General features: G+C 42.0%; 1 protein-coding gene, 1 long non-coding RNA gene and 1 pseudogene across 7 annotated transcripts; 1 reads left to right on the top strand and 2 right to left on the bottom strand.

Annotated features, from left to right (window-relative positions):
* Positions 1-6,754: 6,754 nt before the first annotated feature.
* Positions 6,755-6,921, bottom strand: LOC127764868 (U2 spliceosomal RNA; annotated as a pseudogene).
* A 480-nt stretch (positions 6,922-7,401) lies between these two features.
* On the bottom strand, positions 7,402-10,323 carry LOC127761313 (40S ribosomal protein S10-1). The gene is made up of 5 exons (XM_052285585.1): positions 10,217-10,323; positions 10,071-10,119; positions 8,889-9,171; positions 8,190-8,325; positions 7,402-7,829 (listed from the first exon to the last, which is right to left on the bottom strand). The coding sequence occupies exons 1-5, from the start codon at positions 10,217-10,219 to the stop codon at positions 7,749-7,751; spliced, it is 552 nt and encodes a 183-aa protein (XP_052141545.1). The 5' UTR covers positions 10,220-10,323; the 3' UTR covers positions 7,402-7,748.
* Positions 10,324-15,478: 5,155 nt separating this feature from the next.
* LOC127763786 (uncharacterized) lies at positions 15,479-18,542 on the top strand. Of its 6 annotated transcripts, none has more exons than XR_008015754.1 (4): positions 15,479-15,740; positions 16,512-16,652; positions 17,044-17,153; positions 18,093-18,542. It is a non-coding gene; the product is annotated as an uncharacterized LOC127763786 (long non-coding RNA). The 6 variants fall into 6 exon arrangements; XR_008015753.1 differs by having other exon boundaries at positions 16,412-16,652; XR_008015752.1 differs by having other exon boundaries at positions 16,403-16,652.
* Positions 18,543-19,796: the final 1,254 nt, after the last annotated feature.

The raw sequence follows: 19,796 nt of genomic DNA, 5'->3' as shown, positions 1-19,796 counted from the left end.
ACTGTATTCTAAGCAACAGGATTACTACTATGCAAGATGATCCCAAGATTTCACATGAACAACATGATGTATTGTCTTAAAAAAAAATAAAGTACCTAGGCGGTTATGGCTGGAACTGATGGCGAGTCAAGGACGTCGGTCGCTGGTAAGCACGGCGCGGGCGAGATCTCCTCGAAGTCAGTCGGCCGCAGCCCGGCCTCAAGAGCTGACTAGGCGAGGTATGCACCGCCCTGGATTCCAGCTCCTGCAGCAGAGCCGCGTCGGCACCCACCATGCTCCCCGCCCGGAGCAGCTTGAGCAGGAAGTCGCACGTGATGCCGTCCTCGGCAACTCCGCTGTCGCTGCCGCAGCAGATGCCGGGAACTGGGTCAGCCCACATCCACCAATCGTTGTAGTCACCATAGGAGAGGCTGCTGGGTCCGCCCCTCCCGTTGTCGCAAGCGGCGGATCCGCGCGAGCAGGGAGCGGGGAGATGACGGGATTGTCACGCCCGGAATTTCTATCCAAAATTCCAAACGCTTACATGTGAGTGAACCCTCGTCCAGGAATCAGCCGAGGCACACAATAACAAATTGATAATAGAGTACAATTATTACTCTAATTAATAAGCGAATAAAATGTCATTACAGAGGTAGATAGTTCCTCTCAATCAATAAAGATCTAAGCAGCGGAAAATAAGATAAACGGCGTAGACGACTCCACTCCACAGGCATCTTGACCAGGGCTACACCTAATCCTCCACACCATCAGCATCACTGTAGAACTCCTCCTCTGATGAATGATTGCAAGGTGAGTATATGACATACTCAGCAAGCCACGCAGCAATTATGCAAGTGCACAGGATAACAAAGGATGGCATAGTAGGGTTTTATTTGCACAAACAGCATTTAATAAACATTTCAGAATTTAATAAAATAGTTAAGTAATAATTAAACAATATTAATCCAACGCTATACAACATACCCTGTTGCATAGGCCCAACCATTCTGAACAACCATCCCGGCTGCACAGTTCTATCTCCAAACCAGGAATATACCATTCCAAACCAGGAGCTAATCAAATTATTACCAGTTATAGCATCTTTTATTATGATGAGAGGTGTGAAACTAATCACGAAAGACATTGTTAGACCCACCCATAACCGCGGGCACGGCTATTCGAATAGTTTTACTCTGGCCAGAGGTGTACCACTGTACCCACAAGACACAGCCTCACGACATGTCACCATGCGCCTCGATACCACCACGGTACCTCGGAAAGGAGCTGTGACAGTACCCCTCGCACAACACAATCCACCACAGCGCACCGTTCCTGGATCATAATCACCCCCTTATAAACAAGGCATGGACTCCCCAGCGACCCCCGTGGGCTTATCTCCGCCACTTCTCAGTCTGGTGCCCCGCAATGAACCATGCTATACAAAAGGTAAAGCCGTCCACGCTGGCTTGTGGTTGGCACGGTTAATGTTTCACAACCGAAACTCGTGAACCGGTCCTTAATTGTCATGAGCACGACCATCAAAACCATGTGCTCACAACCCACCATTATCAGGTTTTAGTTGGCAAATTAATTAATTAACCAATCATGATTAACCATCACGAGCTATCATTAAGCCATCATTAAATAATAGTGAGTCATAAGTTATCCCAATAGTGTGCTAATGTTTCTAAGCATGGCTAAGCAATCATATCTAATATCTAGCTGAACCAATATATAAAGCCCAACTAGTCGAGTTATAATAACCCAAGGTATCAAAGAATAAAGTAATCAAGAACAAAAGGGCTATAACAAACAATAGGTTAATTCCACCCAATGACATTCGAAAATAAATGCAATAGTTGAATAGAAACAATAGTTTTAAACGGCATCAACATGCTCAAAGGGTTGTTTGGGATCTGTGTGACTTGCCTTGCTGGCCTTGGAACTCTTCAAAATCTTCTCCCGCAAACTCAGACTCTCCGGGAACGTCGGAATCTAAACAGAAAAGAGCAAAAACACCAAAACAGCACATAAACAAGCATGAACAGTACATGTGGATATTTTTAACATGTAGATCTCAATTTTAGAAAAATTTAGAGACTTGAACCAACTAAATCCGAGCTAAGATGAATTAGTTATGAATTTTCAAAGATTAAATCGGATTAAATCATTTATTTAGATTTTAATTGAATTATGACGCGATAATGAATTATTTTTGAAAAGGAAAAGGGAATTATTGCGTCAGCGGCTAGGGTTCGCGGTGGACCGGGTGCACGGCGATGGTTCACGGGAACGGATGGCCGAGATTGATCCAACCAAAACGAACGGCCGAGATCGATCGGTCCACAGCCAGACCACGGCGGACGGCATCGATGACGTCAGCGGTGACGTCACCACCGGCGGCGGCTCGGGCGCGCAAGCTCGCCGACGAACGACGGCACGACGACGCAAACGGAGAGCACCTACGGGTAGCGGACGGCACGGCGAACTCACCGGTAACCAAAGCAACGGCGGAAGATCAATCGGACGGCGACGGCGTCGAGGAAAAGGCGGCGGCGACCTTCGGCTTGACAACGACGACGGTGCTCCGGCGGTCTACGGCGACGACGGAGGGGCGGACGAGGACGGCAACGAGACGGTGAACACGACGGCGGCCTCCCCGAGCGACGGCAACGACTGGAGCGACGGCGATGCACGGCTGGAGCGGCGGCGACGACGGCGGCGCGAAGCTTCACGGGGCTAGGGCGCTACGGGCGGCGGTGGACGAAGGCGAGGGTGGCGACGGGTAGCGGAGGACCTGGGGATCCTTTTATAGGGGCAAGGAGGCGGCGGCGAAGGCCCACGGCGACCGGCGACGGAAGGAAAGGTCTAGGGTTCGGGAAAAGAGATGGATCTGATTCGAGATCGAATCCACGAATTTCCAAAGCGATTTAGATGAAGTTTCCAAAAGGGAAAAGGTAGAGGAGGTCCCGAAGATCATTTCCCCTCTATTGATTTCACCGGAGAAGGAAAGGCGCGGCCGGATTTGGAAGGAGACGGCGGCGGCGCGGCGCTAGGGTTCGGGCGCGGCGGCGGCGCGAGGAGGACGACGAGTCCGACAGGCGGGCCCCACCTGTCAGCGGGCAGACGCGCGAGCGGGCGGCGGCTGCGGGCCGGCTTGGGCCGAGGGAGAGAGAGAGGGTTTTGGGCCGACTTTCGACCCAAAGCCGAAAGAGACTTTTAAAAACCTTTTTCAATTTAAATTATTCATGAAATGCAATTCCATTTATTAAAAATACTTCCTTAGCTCAAATAAATCCCAGAAAAATCTAGGAATTATAGAATCAAGCAAAGTATTTAATGAAATTTTATCTGGCCCCATTTTATATTGGAATTTATTATTTAAAATTAGAGCTTCTTTTTTAGGCTTTTAAAATCATTTCTAATAATTCCAATTTAGACAACAATTTATATATTTGGGATTTTTAGGGTGTGACAGGGATCCATGCGGGAGGAGAAGAGGTCACCGGATCCACCCCTCCTGTCGACGCCAATGGCGGATCCGCGCGAGGGAAGGGCGGAGAGGATGGGATCCAGGCGCCGGTGGCAGATCCACGCAAGAGGGGAGCGGAGAGACAACGGGATGCATGCGGGAGGGGAAGAGGTCGCCGTTGGTTTGCTCCCCACCCACCCGCCTCGCTCACCCGTCCGCCGCTTCGCTTTGCTCCGCCCGTGGCCCTCCTCGTCGGCCAGAGGCGAGTGAGCCGGAGCCGAGGGGGTGGAGATTTGGGAGGGAGAGAAGAGCAGCCACTCCACTCCCACCGGCCAACGCGCCCTGCTACTCTCCAGCCGGCTGCCACACGCTGCCTTGCAGCGAGGGAGAGCAGCAACGCCGGCTAGGAACCTAGGAGAGAGAACGAGAGAGTGAGAGGATAATGATCTCCAAGTTGGAGACAGCCAACCACACAATTCTCGCCTCAAGGCCACATGCGAACCTGCACGTGGCATCTAATTCCTAGCAGTTTTTCATTTTCACCCCTAATAATATATTTTATCCCATACTTCAGTAAATACAAAATATTGTTAAAAATGCCCCCAGATTAGTACTCACACATTGATGTCCAGGACCTTGGAACTTTTATCTTTTCATGACTAATCGGATGTACAAATAGTAACCTTTTATAGCTACATATTGAGTTGACCAATAGAAGTAATTAACCTAAAAAAATTATATACGTTATATAATTTTTGTGATTTTCATGTGGTTTGACAATTTTTGTAAATCTATATCTACACCTATATACCTAATAAAAAATACAAAAGGTTTTCGAGTATTTTTTGTCTATTGTTTTTTTCACTATTTTTTCCGATTTTCTTCCACCGCTATTTTGTCGCTTAAGTTGTGTTTTTCTTTTCATACGCAAGGGTGTGCGCATACATAAGGATTTGGTTTTTTTATATGTCCTTTCCTTTTAATTTCTATTAAACAGTCATCGTTTTTATCGTTTTGATATCAATTGAATCAAAAGTCATCAACCAATTTTGGAAGATCGGAAAAGATTCAACTATTTTTTCCGATTTTCTTCCACCGCTATTTTGTCGCTTAAGTTGTGTTTTTCTTTTCATACGCAAGGGTGTGCGCATACATAAGGATTTGGTTTTTTTATCCGTCCTTTCCTTTTAATTTCTATTAAACAGTCATCGTTTTTATCATTTTGATATCAATTGAATCAAAAGTCATCAACCAATTTTGGAAGATCGGAAAAGATTCAACTAGATATGATGGCGAGGATCAGCTCCAGTATCGTACATGCACGAGACTGATCAGCTCCAGTATCTACTGATTTTTTCCTATATACTGATTTTTTTCCGAGTATCTACTGATTTTTTCCTAGATACTGATTTTTTTTCCGAGACTGATCAGCTCCAATATACTGATTTTTTTCCGAGTATCTACTGATTTTTTCCTAGATACTGATTTTTTTTCCGAGACTGATCAGCTCCAGTATCTACTGATTTTTTTCTAGATACTGATTTTTTCCGAGACTGATCAGATACTGATTTTTTCCGAGACTGATCAGTTTCTAAGATACTGATTTTTTCCGATACTGATCAGTTTCTAGATACTGATTTTTTCCGATACTGATCCGATACTGATCAGTTTCTAGATACTGATTTTTTCCGATACTGATCAGATACTGATTTTTTCCGAGACTGATCAGCTCCAGTATCTACTGATTTTTTCCTAGATACTGATTTTTTTTCCTAGATACTGATTTTTTCCAGCTTCAGTATCTACTGATTTTTTCCAAAGGTTGAAGACAGTAAAAATCCTAGATACTGATTTTTTCCAGCTTCAGTATCTACTAATTTTTTCCAGAGGTTGAAGAACTAATTTTTTCCAGAGGTTGAAGAACTAATTTTTTCCAGAGGTTGAAGACAGTAGTTTTTTTCTAGATACTGCTACTGATTTTTTCCAGAGGTTGAAGACAGTAGTTTTTTCCAGATACTGATTTTTTCCAGAGGTTGCGAGGAGCTCCAGAGGTTGCGAGGTTGCTCCAGTATCGTACATGCACTAGACTGATCAGCTTCAGTATCTACTGATTTTTCTGATTTTTTCCAGAGGTTGCTCCAGTATCGTACATGCACGAGACTGATCAGCTTTAGTATCTACTGATTTTTTTTTCCAGAGGTTGCAAGTCGGCTTAAAACCAGAGGTTGAAGACAGTAGTATCGGCTTAAAACCAGAGGTTGAAGACAGTAGTATGTGCAAGTCGGCTTAAAACCATAAGTATAATATATAGCAATAAAAACATTTTACCCAGAGGTTGCAAGTCGGCTTAAAACCAGATGTTGAAGACATTTTACCCAGAGGTTGCAAGTCGGCTTAAAACCAGAGGTTGAAGACAGTAGTATGTGCAAGTCGGCTTAAAACCATAAGTATAATATATAGCAATAAAAACATTTTACCCAGAGGTTGCAAGTCGGCTTAAAACCAGATGTTGAAGACATTTTACCCAGAGGTTGCAAGTCGGCTTAAAACCAGATGTTGAAGACAGTAGTATCGGCTTAAAACCAGAGGTTGAAGAGAGGTTGAAGACAGTAGTATGTGCAAGTCGGCTTAAAACCAAAGAATAAGTATAATATATAGCAATAAATACATGAGGATATAGCAATAAATACATGAGGTTGAAGAGAGGTTGAAAGGTTGAAGACCAGAGGTTGAAGACAGTAGTATGTACAAGTCGGCTTAAAACCAAGGAATAAGTATAATATATAGCAATAAATACATGAGGATATAGCAATAAATACATGAGGTTGAAGAGAGGTTGAAAGACCAAGGAATAAGTATAATATATAGGAATAAGTATAATATATAGCAATAAATACATGAGGATATAGCAATAAATACATGAGGTTGAAGAGAGGTTGAAAGACCAAGGAATAAGTATAATATATAGCAATAAATACATGAGGATATAGCAATAAATACATGAGGTTGAAGAGAGGTTGAAAGGTATAGCAATAAATACATGAGGTTGAAGAGAATAAATACATGAGGTTGAAGAGAATAAATACATGAGGTTGAAGAGAGGTTGAAAGGTTGTATAGCAATAAATACATGAGGTTGAAGAGAATAAATACATGAGGTTGAAGAGAATAAATACATGAGGTTGAAGAGAGGTTGAAAGGTTGAAGAGAGTAGTATGTGCAAGTCGGCAAGTCAGCTTAAAACCAAGAAATAAGTATAATATATAGCAATAAATACATTTTATCCGTTGCAACACAAAACCAAGATAAAAACATTTTACCCGTTGCAACACAAAACCAAGAAATGAGTATAATATATAGCAATAAAAACATTTTACCCGTTGTAACGCACGGGCATTATGCTAGTCAGATATTAAACTGATAAGAACAAATACTACACTTAGATCTTAGCAAAAAGACTGAGAAAGGTAGAGAAAGGTATGAGTTGGAACGGTGCAGCCTCCCCCTCTTTTGTAGCGCTCCTCCCGCCTCGCTTCCTCTCGAATTGGCGAGGTGGTACTAAACCGAGTGCTCGCTCGTTGCCCTCTCCGCTCGCGCTCTCTGCTCTGCTGGTTGTCTGGGCCTCTGCTTCGGAAACGAGAAGTCCACGCATTATTGGGCTCTATTCTGTGTGGGCCCAACTGGAAAGCCCATGTGGCCACGCTGCGGAATCCATCTAGTGCGCGCTCCAATCCCTTTTTTTAGAGATATAAAGAGAGAATAAACCTTCCAAATTCCAATCCTTTTGCTATTCTTTGAAATTTCATGAAATTTAATTTGGAGTCGTAGTAGACAGACACGGAATGGTTTTGTAATGCAGGGATGCATTATGCTATGTCAGTAATTCGTTCCTGAAAAACAGAGGATATTAGCAGTTCAGATACGTTGTAAACTGTACAGTAGTTGAGATTTAACGTGTTTTATTTCACTTTTTTTGTGCATTTCGCCTAAAGAAACATGCAGCATGTATGTTATGCCTCACAATGGAAAAAAGCAGACTAATACATCAAAAATCAAGAAATTTGACAGGTAGAAATTGGGGAGGAAAAACTTGATTGCTGAGTAGCTGAACGATATTTCCATTGGCATTGGCTTCTACAGAGGGTTTGGGATAAACTCTCAAGCCATCAACACCAGGAGAATTACACTTGAATCTCTTAAGGTTTCAACATAGGTGCTACGCATTGATCTCTACTGCAAACACCACTGCAAAACTTGAATACTAAAATGTCTCCTGCGACAAGAATCCTGAGCTCCTTTCACTCCATGGAGGAAGAGGTTGGACCAGCACCGAAACCACCGCCGCCACCGCGTCCAAAGCCAGGTCTACCACCAGAACTCTAAACATTTCAGGACAAGAAACATCATTTGAGTGAAATCATGGTGTGGTGTACCATCATTGAGAAATGAGAAGATTGGAAATAAATAATACAAATAAGAACAAATAAAAACATCCTCCAGTTATTAATCATATGCACCAAAACCAAACAAAGAAAAGTGCAAGTGTTAGAAAAAAAGTAAGAGTAGGAACGGAACATCCGAATGTTGTAATATAGTTTAATTTTAAACAACAAAATCAGTTGTTATGCCCTTTTCCAATTAGCTTATGTAGGATGGCGAGTTGCTATTCAATAATCATGTTTATCTCCTCACATACTCACATAGTGAAACACTAATAATAGGCAGAATTGATTGATTACCCTGAATGATGGCTGGAATTCTGCAGGAGCACCACCCTTCTCACCACCAAAATCACCAGGCGCACCACGAGGTCCACCACGGTAGCCATCCCGGTCTCCAAACCTTGGTCTGTCCCCTTCGAACCGAGGTGGGCCCCTAAACACATCACAGGAATCAGAAATCAGCCAAACGACAACTAGAAAATATTGCCACAGTAGCTCAAGAATTCAACAGAACATGCAGATATGCCTCAGTTTGAGTTCTGAACACAATTGCATCCACATTTTTTACAGTTGCAATGTGACTACAATGAACTATGAGAAAAATGGATCTTATTAAGTTAGAAGTACAAGGCATCAACCCACCTTTCCTTCCCTTTTAAAATTAAAATACAGCACATAGAGATAGATCTACTTTCAGTTAAAAATGTACCATGTATTACTTGTGTGTTTAACATCTTGTTTCAGCCACTATATGAATGCAAATACATGATTATTAATGCAAACGTCATCACATTTGCATATAAACCAAACGTGCTTAGAGCTCAAAGATATACAATTCCTAAGTTTCTGAAAACAAGAGTTAGTTATCAACACTAAATTCACTCATGCTCCCCAAAGTAAACCGCGATAAAATAACCTTCAAATTAGCAAGTAAGTTATTAAATGTAAGTTACACTTGAAACCCCAGAAAGATTGAAGAGAGAAGAAAATTAGGACCTTGGGCGATCACCAGGGGGGCCAGAGCCAAATGGGCGGCCTGGTGGCCTTGCAGACTTCTTGAGTGTAGCAGGTACAATCTCAGACGGCAAGTTAAGGTAATTCCTCAGGTGCTCAATGCCATCATTAGTGAGGTACCAGTAGTAGTACTGCCAGGAGAAGGTCTCCCTGACATACTCCTTGGACTTGAAGCTCTGCATGAGCTTGATGACCTGAAGGTTTGGCACATCAATCTGTGGGTGTTTTGCCAAATTGTAGTCCTTCTTGGCGTACAAAACCCCCTCTGTGATGCACCACAATGCACACAAACAAATGAAGAAATGAGAAACAATATCCTTCTAGTTCCTCAGTCGAAATAGGACGAAGACATATGGTCTTATTATGTAGAAGCATTTTTCTATTCTGGAAAGGCAAAATTGGTTATATAGCATCGAAAGTTCACGTTTTTGGTTTTATAGCACCGAAAGTTACCGGTTCACTTTAATAGCACCCAAAGTTCACCATGTTTCCATTTTTAACACTTCCGTCAATTCTCGATCGTTTTCCGTCCGTCTTGATCGTTATTGATCCAGCCACACACACGATATGACGTTTCTACCCCTCACAAGTACAAGTATAATGCATGTCAATGAGGGGTAGAAATGTCATATCGTGTGTGTGGCTGGATCAATAACGATCTAAGACGGACGGAAAAATTGACGGAAGTGCTAAAAATGGGAACAGGGTGAATTTTGGGTGCTATTAAAGTGAACCGGTAACTTTCGGTGCTATAAAACCAAAAAGGTGAACTTTTGATGCTATATAACCAATTTTGCCTTCTGGAAATGTTACCAAGAGGTGAAAGCTGAAATTTCTGTACCCCTTTACTGATTGTGGAATAATGCAGCACAGACTTGCATGTTGCATCGATAAATCAGTCCAGTATTTGACATTTCTATTATATTTTGTTAGAGAAACTTAAAATTGATTGGTCGCTTGGCTCTTCAAACCAAAAAAAACAGAGAATTACATAAAGCACATGCACAAATTAGGATTTCTTTCGCTTCGTATACATTCAGCAGCTATTCAATCACTCCAAACTTTCAATTAAACGAGGGATTAAAACAATCACCCAATTTCCTGTTTACGCAATCCATTTTGTAATGAGATCGAAACCAATCAAGGAGAGCAGAGTGAGCCAACCTTGGAAGAGGTACTTGCAGATCTCATTCCGGTTCTTCTTGGGGATGATCTAACAGGAAAAAAAAAAAAACACCACAACATCAGCGCCAGTATTCACCAACGAATTGAAGCGACGGGACACATTGATTTTGGGCTCAGATGCGTACCATGGCGACAACCGTCGAGCAGGCGACCTCCAAGCGCGCGGGACGACGGCGGCGAGAGGTCGAGGAACCCGAAACCCTAGCGCCCGCCAGTTCGCGGCGGCCGTAGAGCTTTATACACAGTGCTAATCTATTCGGTACTTGTGCAATAATACCCTTGAGGAGATTGTGAATTGCGGTCTGTTCGCAATGTCGACCTTCGTCAGGGGTGTGATATGAGAAATAAATGTAGGAGGGGTGAATGTGTGAATGACTGAATTTAGTGGGCTTAGCGGCTAATATGGTGATGGGCCCATATGCTTTCGTAGAGCACACGCTGTTGTGTTAGCTTTGAGATGGAGTAAGTCTATTCTGCCTCCATCGACTATTGCCCTCGGCTAATAGATACCTCAACAGCAAAACTAGATATATTACATCCTTCAACTATCAAAACCAGTAAAATTTGAGTCCCTCGGTGGTTGGTCGGGTGGTTTTGTCCTATGTGGCATCCTCGTGATGTGTTGACTTAGTCTTTATGCCACGTGGCGTCGACGTGTTGCTTGCGCGGCAATAAAATAAGAATAAAAAACAAAATGGGACCCATATTTTCAGAGAGAAAAAAATTAAAAAATAACAGGTCCACATGTCAGCCACTTCTTTTCCCTTTACCCTTTCTCTCTCCCCGGATTCCTCTTCGCGGGAGGACAACAAGGGAGCATGTGGCGGCTGCAGGATAGAGCTCGATCGGGGTCTCGAGACCAGAATCAATTGGAGACCGTGAGGCAGTGGAGATGGCATGACCCCCTCTATTTCCCGCCACTGCTAAAGCCCCTCTATTTCACAAAACCAACTAGGAAGCTCGAGGTGCTCGTCGACCCTTGGCATGCCATATGGTTGGTGAGTCCGTCGCACGTCGCCTTAGCCCATCACGCCTGTCTCCATATGAACACAACCTCGACTCCGACTCCACCTCGCCACTGCCCGTGCCCTTGAGCTTGGTTACTCCACCGTCGCCCTCGACTACTGTCCACGGAATGAAGAGGACAGGGAGAGAAAGAGGGAGAGAAGAGAAGAAAAGAGAAGGAACGAAAGAAGAGGAGGAGGCCATATTTTACCGCTTCGTGAGCTTGGTTTGGCCGACGAGGACGACCATTAAGGAGACGGAGGGAGAGGACCCAAAGGGGAGGAGGTTGTCGGTAAGGACAGAGAAGTGGAGGGAGAGATAATGGAGAGGCGGAGGTCGTCGAGCTCACTTTACATTGAGCTCACAGAGGAGGAGGCGATGGAAAGGTGTTAACAACCAAATTTGGTAATCCAAGTATCGGAGATGAAGAAGGAATCGAAACGGAGTTCGAGATGGAAATCGTTCCGGAAACAGAGTAAGGATCAGCTGGAGTCTGAATCGGCTGCGATCAGGATCAGCAGAGTCCGAGTTGGACAGGGTTAGCCGATTGAGCCGAATCCGACAATATGACATGGCATACATTGTCGGGTTGGGTTGATGTACTTCATGAGGATTGCCACGCATGGATAGAGACCTAAGAAGGCAATTGTATCTGTTAATTAGGATATTTCATGTAATTTCCTTAGAGATATGTTTGGGCAAAAGTCTGCCGCAAAGACTTATGGTATCTTAGAGTTTGTTAGAGATAAGAGTCTTGTCCGATATGGACATATTTTGTAATCTCGGGTATAAATAGACCCCGAGCCCTATGTAATCAAACAACTCACGTTCAATACAATCTCAGCGCATCGCCACCCTTTTACTTTCGTTTTGTTTCGACGAGTTCTTGCTTTCGGGTTGAGCTGCATCGGTTTCAATCTTCAACAAGAGGTAAAACTTTTTATGGCGGCTTGCATTCTCGGGTTTAGTGCTTCCATCTTTATGATACTCTAATCTTGTTTATGTAATTCGTCAAGTTATCATATATCTTACATAATCTCCGGCAATATCGCTATTTAACCTTCAATCGGCTAACGTCTGTTACTAGAAGGCAGCTGATTAGGTTAAATACCGACGTTGACTTAGATTATATAAGATATCTACCACTCTATGAAACATCCAACGGCTTGATTGTCTAGATATTGTCCTTCTTTTCATACTTATAGATGCATCAGTTGAGTTTGATCTTATGAGTCGTGATTAGAATCTCAATCTCTAGCCTGTCTTTGGTTGCCGATTAGGGTAGCATCGGGGTTTCAGCCGATCTTACCTGATTTAACTACATTTATCTTATATGCTTGATTGATATGTTAAATCCGCCCTTTATGTTAAGATCTTGTTGCATTTAAGTATATTAGGCTTTTGTTTGGTATATTCTACTTGCTTTGATATCTTAATATAGAGTAGTATCGGAGTATTAGCCGATATATGCTAGATCTGATCGGCTGTGCTATGAACATATATAGTCTTGTTGTTAATATATATTTCGATCTAAGTGATTTATACTGTCTCGGCATGGCAACCGATCTATCCCAATTACTTGATTTAAGTATATATCGACATAAGGATTATATATTGTTAGTATCTACAGCCGATCAAGTAGGTTTAATTCTTTCTTATTTATTCATGACTGCTGATCGATCTACATATGACATCGGCTCAAAGATAAATGATATGTCATCGGCAACTAGCCGATCGGCTATCGTTTATAGATTTAACCGCGGTTTCCTTGTCTTTGTTTCTTGTTGATTGCAGGATCAAATCAACTGGCATGCTCGTACACCTAAAGGCAAGCTTTTGGACCTGCACTGGAGTTAAGCAGATCTCCTAGGCCTCGTGTTTTTACATCAACAAAAGGTTGCGGCGAGATGATGGCATCAAGAGATGGGCCATCGGGGCAGGTGTGGGGAAGAGGACTAGGTGGCGACGCCGAGATGTAGCCGTTGTAGGTGCAAAGGTCGCCCACCTCCTCTCCACCCGCCATCCTCCTCTTCCTTGCCAGGGTGAGCTGTTGGCCACCACGCCTATGCATTGCGGTCAAGGCCATGGCCAACAAACACTAGGGAAGAGATGTAGCAGCACAGAGGAGCCTGGAGGAGACAACGAGCAGCGATGGGAATGGGAGGACGGCCCGGTCGACGGTAGCAGCTGCCTAGTGGTGATGAGCGGTAATGGGTAGAGGGTAGGAAGGGGGAGGAGAGATATGGAGGAGTTAGACCCATTGACATGTGGGCTCTCACTAGGAATTTTTTTTAATTGGTAATGCCACAAGGAAGAAGATGACACGAGGACCCACTATGTTTTATCCGATTGACATGTGGGTCCCATTATTTTTTTTATTTTTGTATTGTCAGTGAGACGTAGACACCACATGGCACGAAGACTAAGTCAACATGCCAAATGTACGCCACATAAAACAAAACCGCAGGCCAAACCAATGAGGGACTCAAAATTGAACTGGTTTGGTAGTTGGAGGATGTGATGTGCCCAGTTTTACGGTCGAGGGATGTGATTCAACCAAGAGCAATAATTGAGGGAGGAAAAAAGACTTCTTCCCTTGGAGATTAACGGCTATAATTTTCTCGAGAGTAAATTGCTCCCACGAGATGTGTTCATATACATCATGACTTGTAAAAGGACTCAATTTTAAGCACTATAACAACTTGTTTTGTACATGGGAAACAAAGTTAAGTATGCTACATAGGCAAGATGAATTGCAATCAGTCATAGCTTTTGGAATACGGTCATGATTTGGTATATTTTAATCTAGAAAAATAAGATAATAAACATGGCATGTGTGTAGTTGAATGATCCAGTGCTAGTGCTAAACATGAATATGCTAATAGAAAGAAAAGCATCATCTACAAACATGTGTAACATTAGAAATAGAAATGCTACATACCCAGAGAACGCTCCGGTCCTAGATGATGCTTTTTCAGTGTTGTTGGCTCCATTGGTGTAGTCGTTCTTGCTCCCAGTCCCACTGTTGGTTCGTCCTCCGTTGACGCCTCCTCCAGTCGACATGTTGGTGTAGTGGAAGTAGACGATGCAGACAACGTGAAGTAGAGGAAGCAGACGTAGCAGTGCAGAACTGGCTCCATTGGTGTAGTCGTTCTTGCTCCCAGTCCCACTGTTGGTTCGTCCTCCGTTGACGCCTCCTCCAGTCGACATGTTGGTGTAGTGGAAGTAGACGATGCAGACAACGTGAAGTAGAGGAAGCAGACGTAGCAGTGCAGAACTGTTGTCGATGCAGAGGTAGCAGATGTGTCGTAGAGCAGTTGCGCCGGAAGACGCTCCCCAAAAGCTTGATCACCCCGGAAGACGCTCCCCAAAAGCTTGATCACCCCGCCTACTCGTGCAGGTACACAAGTGGATGGAGTTTCGGAGGCCTGCTCATTATAGTGTGCGAGAGGGAGAGGAATCTCCTCGTCAGTTACCAGAGTAAACAACATAATCAATCCGATAATCAAATGGTAATGGCGCTGAATTGTGTTGATTCAATCCCATTCAATTCATGTCCGTTGCAAAACGAGAGAGAGAGCGCAACAGCCTCGCCGATTCTCTCATTTGTTATAGGGGTAATGACTTTGATTCAATGGCATTGAATTGTGTTGATTCAATCCCATTCAATTCCTGTCCAGAGAGTGGCAGCAGCTCCCTATTTAAGTTGAAATCTCTCCACTTAAATTTTTCAAGGTGGTATTAATCCTCATTAATTGTAGGTGAATGGAATTTATCAAAAATAAATTGGGCCTAGCCCATTTATTCCAACCCATCTACACAAGACTGACAAGACTTTTAATAGATAACGTCAAATCATATGTCTAAAATTTAACAAATTTTATCATTTAAAAACTGAAAGGAGTATTTCAGGGCTCCTTTGGAATGGAAAATTGTCTAGAAATTTCACATGATTTAGTTCAGTTCGTTCAAAATTTGTTCATTTCAAAATTCTTCGTCGCCGCTACCTTCATTGTCTGATTTTGGGATGGCCTTTTTACTCTGGAGCTAAGTCCTATTGATTGTCTTGTCTCGCTTGGTATCACATAGAAGTTATATTGAAAACTGAAAGAGATTCTGATGGCCAAATATATACTACAACAAGACTAGGGGTTTAGTGAAAAACACTAAGACATCTATATCTATATAGATATATCTGTACTAATATAAAAAGAAAGAGTTGTACCCCTCCATCCTACTAGACAAATCATCACCTTTAATCTCATCCGTTCATCCGCATCTCATCTAATCTCCTCGCTCCACCGCCTGCACTCGCGTCCCTACGACTCCGCGAGCCCGTCCCCGCGCGCTAATCGCTCCCTCCTCCCATCCCCGCGCGCTAATCGCTCTGCCCCCACGCTATTACGTTTACGCGCAGCGCGCCTCCTCGATCCGCTAATCGCTCTCTCCTCCCGTCCGCACGCGCTAATCGCTCTGCCCCCGCACTACTCCTCAAGGCGCGCCTCCTCGCTCTGCGCCTCATCTCTTGTTCCCGCGGCCGCCGCCGCCGCCGCAGCATTCCCCCACGGCCTGCCCCTGCCGGCGCCGTGGTGGTTCCCGCACGGGAAACCGGTGCCGACAGCCATCGTCGCCGCGTCAATCAAGGTGCCCAACGTCATTCTCTCTCTCTCCGTGATCACTCGGTTGGAGTTGGTGAAATGTCTCCCGATTAGCCCAGTTCGGCTGATTCGACTGGAATTATTTTGTTTATGTGCATGAGGAATTATGGAAGGTTCGATCTGATGATTCTGGACGCGCTTAAGGTCAAAGTAACTCAGTTTCGCAGAAGCTATGTTGGTTTGCATCATTGCATTGAAAGGCGCATGTGCTGCTTCTGTTGGTGCTTGATATAATGGCTTTAAAATTAAGGGAGCTTTGTTCATTTCCCTCTTGTTGTGCTATTGATCGCATTTAGTGGACAAAAGTAAGGATATAGGTACGATTTCTTCTGCCTAGCTGCCTGTCAGTCCACGAGGAGTTTCATATGCTTTATTCCTGCATGTTGGACTTGTTGCATCTCCTGCTTCCTTTACTTGGAAACATGCATGCTTGATTCTCTATAAACACATAGGGTGGATCAGTACAAAGCTAACATATATTTAAACTGCAATTTAGGGGGATAGAGAATACCAAGGGATGTATTATTTGCCGGGGTTTCAAAATTCGTGTAATACTGCTAGCACCTGTAATATTTGATGGCAGTTTGATGGTTTCTCTACAATTAGAAAATATTAGTTCTCTAAGCAGCTGCCATCTTTTGATGGCAGTTTGAACAGATGGTTCCTCTACAATTAGAAAAGGAGAAGTTCTCTAAGCAGCTGCCATTAGAAGGAGATAAGTTTTTGAACTCATGATGCATACTTAACTTTGTCCCAGATTTTCTTTTTGAAGTTGTGTATAAGCACTAATACTGAGATGTGCACCTCTGCATCAGCATACCAGAGACATGAGTGAAATCATGGAGTCACAAGGTATTTTGAAATATTTGATTGAGAAGACATGCTTGAGCATGATAAGGTTTATCTCTATTTTCCCCCCAAATGTTGCATTATATCCTCAAAGACAACGGTGTTATACATGCAAATATTGATGATGGTATTAATTAATCATGGCTTGCATTTGACAAACATGAGGCTAAAAACATGATGGTATTAGCAGATCTTTTGGTCTCAACAATGGTCATGATGTATATGACATTCATCGTCCGTACAGGCAAGGCATTATTACTTTTATTAGCCTACACTGCGACACTGGATGTGGTTCAAATAAACACTGGTCATGCTTTTCTTTGACGGAAAAAGTGGCTGTGCAGCAGGATATTCACACACCAGTGTCTGACTGGTCTTGCATTCATGCTTACAATTTGATTCTGATGGAAAATTAAATTTTGCGTTGACCATTTATCCAGATTATTGTTTCTTGCGGTCCTAGCGAATAGATCATGGAATTGAGCAAGCTGAATGATCCTTCCATGTGGGATGAGAAGAGGATGAAAGTGAAGCTTGGTCTTAGAAGATGGTAATCAATTTGGAGTTATATTAACAAATTATCAGTTTACCGCTGAATTTCCTTATGAGCCTACTCCAGACCAAAATTAGTTCTGCTTTGAATCAAATATTGTTGCTCTTTCTTTCTTTCTTTCTCTCACTTGAAAATTCTGATGACATTTTTTTCAAAAAAAAGTCAAATTGTTGCTTTTATTTTCTTATTTAATAATTATTGGCAAAGTGATGAATTCTAATAGTGCTGGGATGTTGCTTTAATTTCAATCTACAATCAGGCTGCCGGTGAGGTCTGAAACCTTAAGTTACTTAAATGTAGCTTCTCCTAAATCCAGCATTGTCATCCCTGAATTGGTTGTGTTTAATGATGTAAAAAAATGATCCAGCTATCCAGTATGCTTTTCCTTTTCATTGTATGGGCCTTGTTTCAGGCCTTCTCTAAAAAAAATCGGTTTATAAAATGATATTCGAATTTTTCAAAAATGGACTTATTTGGAATTTAGTCATACTGTTGTCGATGGGCAACTAATGTGAGACATGCATGTTTGTTCTTGAACAGTTCTTGGGAGAACACCACGAGTAATTTAAATTAGTTACTGCTGAAACCCCTCCAAGCATATCTATTCATTAAGTTCTATAGTTGACATTTAAATTGTTTGTGGAAGTAACCCGATTTTGTTTAGTCCAGTTTTGTGGATAGCTGGATAGTGTTCTGTTATGAATTTGTGATGATTATCCATTTTGCTTGATATGTCACTTAGTCATTGGATTTTTACATGTGCTTTCTCTTCTTGTAGATTCAGTAGTAGACAACTGTTTATGACTGATGAAAGGAAATTTGTGATTCACTTATTTAAACCAAAGAGGCAAAGACGCCATCAGAATTCTGTCATCTGCTCACCATTAAGATGGCTTGATGTTATCATGCTCTGAATCCAAGCAACATTTTTTTCAGGATGTGTACAAGTTGAACAGAGATCAAGTTCTACATAATGTTCAGGTCATAATTATTTATGCAATAAATAATTCAGTCCTACTTCTGTAGCTTGGTTTGGTGCTTCAAAACAATATGTTTTACACTGCGTCACGGCGTTAATTTGAATAAAAATGCAATGCTATTGGTTATTTTTGTAATTAACAGCCTTTTCAATTCAATAGATGATGAAGAGCAAGAATGTTCACAAAATATATTTATGCACTGGTTCTGGCATTTTATTATACTTCCTAATTTTAAAATGTAATTTACATTTTATAATTCCTTTTTTATACGTGCAAGATGTAATTTACATTTTATAATTCCTTTTTTATACGTGCCTTGCACGTGCACGACTCCTAGCATGTAATAAATAATTCAGTCCTACTCCTGTAGCTTGATTTGGTGCTTCAAAACAATATGTTTACATTGCGTCGCTGCGTTAATTTGAATAAAAATGCAAAATATGTTTTGCATTTTTTTATTGCTATTGGTTATTTTTGTAATTAACAGCCTTTTCAATTCAATAGATGATGAAGAGCAAGAATGTTCACAAAATATGTTTATGCACTGGTTCTGGCATTTTATTATACTTCCTAATTTTTAAATGTAATTTACATTTTATAATTTCTTTTTTTTACGTGCCTTGCACATGCACGACTCCTAGTTTATCTTAAATGATAACACTAACTCATGGCCAAACCAATACCAGCTACAGGGTCGTCCAGGACTACAAGGGGATTGGTTCGTGTGTCCTCAATCATTGTTAGCGTCAGTGGCCTAGCACAACCCCAGACGTTGGTGGAAAAAAATACAGTAAAAAACTACTACCACCATCCCATACAAATTAAAATTCTAGCTAATTTAGAACATATTAGTATGATTAGATAGTGATCACAAATAGTAATTATTTACTTGTTTCAGTTTTATCTTAATTAAACATTCCTAACTCTAACTATTAATTTCTAAAGATTCAATAAGTTATTGTATTAATTTGATTTTGATAGTTAAAGTTATGAATATTTGAATTAGAACAAACATAAAACGACAAACAATTTCTAAAAGGATGGATTGCTAACTTCAATGGTTTAGCACTAGTCTTGAGAAAAGCCTAGTTTCACCCATTTCTAGCGTCCTTTATCGATGCAACGTGAACTGAACTGATTTTGCAAATTGCTACACTACTTGTACCTGTAACACGATCTCGTGCGCTGCGAGGGTAATATACTCTTTCCTCGATTTTGTTCCTAGAGAGGGACTTGTATGTCTCATGTTACCTAACTTACATTATTTTATTAGTGCAGGTGAACACGACTAATTCTACACTTTCGCTTTCCAATTACTAGTAATCATTTGAGTGATGCAGCTGCGGTGCCTAAACCTAGGAGTATGTTTGAGGCCATGTTCTTTAGTGTGTTGGAAACTAACCTTCAAACACATAAATAAAACGATGAATTAGCATATATTTAATCAAGTATTAGTTAAAAAATCTTAAAATGGACTAATAACAATTTAATAAACCTGTGTGAAAAAAAATGAGAAGTGGAAATTGGAAACATTCACTACCATATACAACCTTAATGATGTTTAACAATTTTATGCCAAACCTTACCATAAATATAGCTAACAATTTGCTAGCGGAAAGGATATAAGGCCATTCACAGTGTGGTGAGGTGGCGTTCAGCC

The sequence above is a fragment of the Oryza glaberrima genome, chromosome 2 (assembly GCF_000147395.1).
Source record: "Oryza glaberrima chromosome 2, OglaRS2, whole genome shotgun sequence".
NCBI classification, from domain to species: Eukaryota; Viridiplantae; Streptophyta; class Magnoliopsida; order Poales; family Poaceae; genus Oryza; species Oryza glaberrima.
The sequence above is the reverse complement of the archived record's forward strand: the minus strand, read 5'-3'. Positions and strand labels throughout refer to the sequence as shown.

Excerpts from the sequence above, each read along its gene's own strand:
- LOC127761313 (XM_052285585.1), bottom strand. Across the intron at positions 8,326-8,888 it reads CCCCCTGGTGATCGCCCAAG|GGGCCCACCTCGGTTCGAAG; the intron begins GTCCTAATTTTC and ends TGATGTGTTTAG. Across the intron at positions 7,830-8,189 it reads AATTCCAGCCATCATTCAGG|AGTTCTGGTGGTAGACCTGG; the intron begins GTAATCAATCAA and ends TGAAATGTTTAG.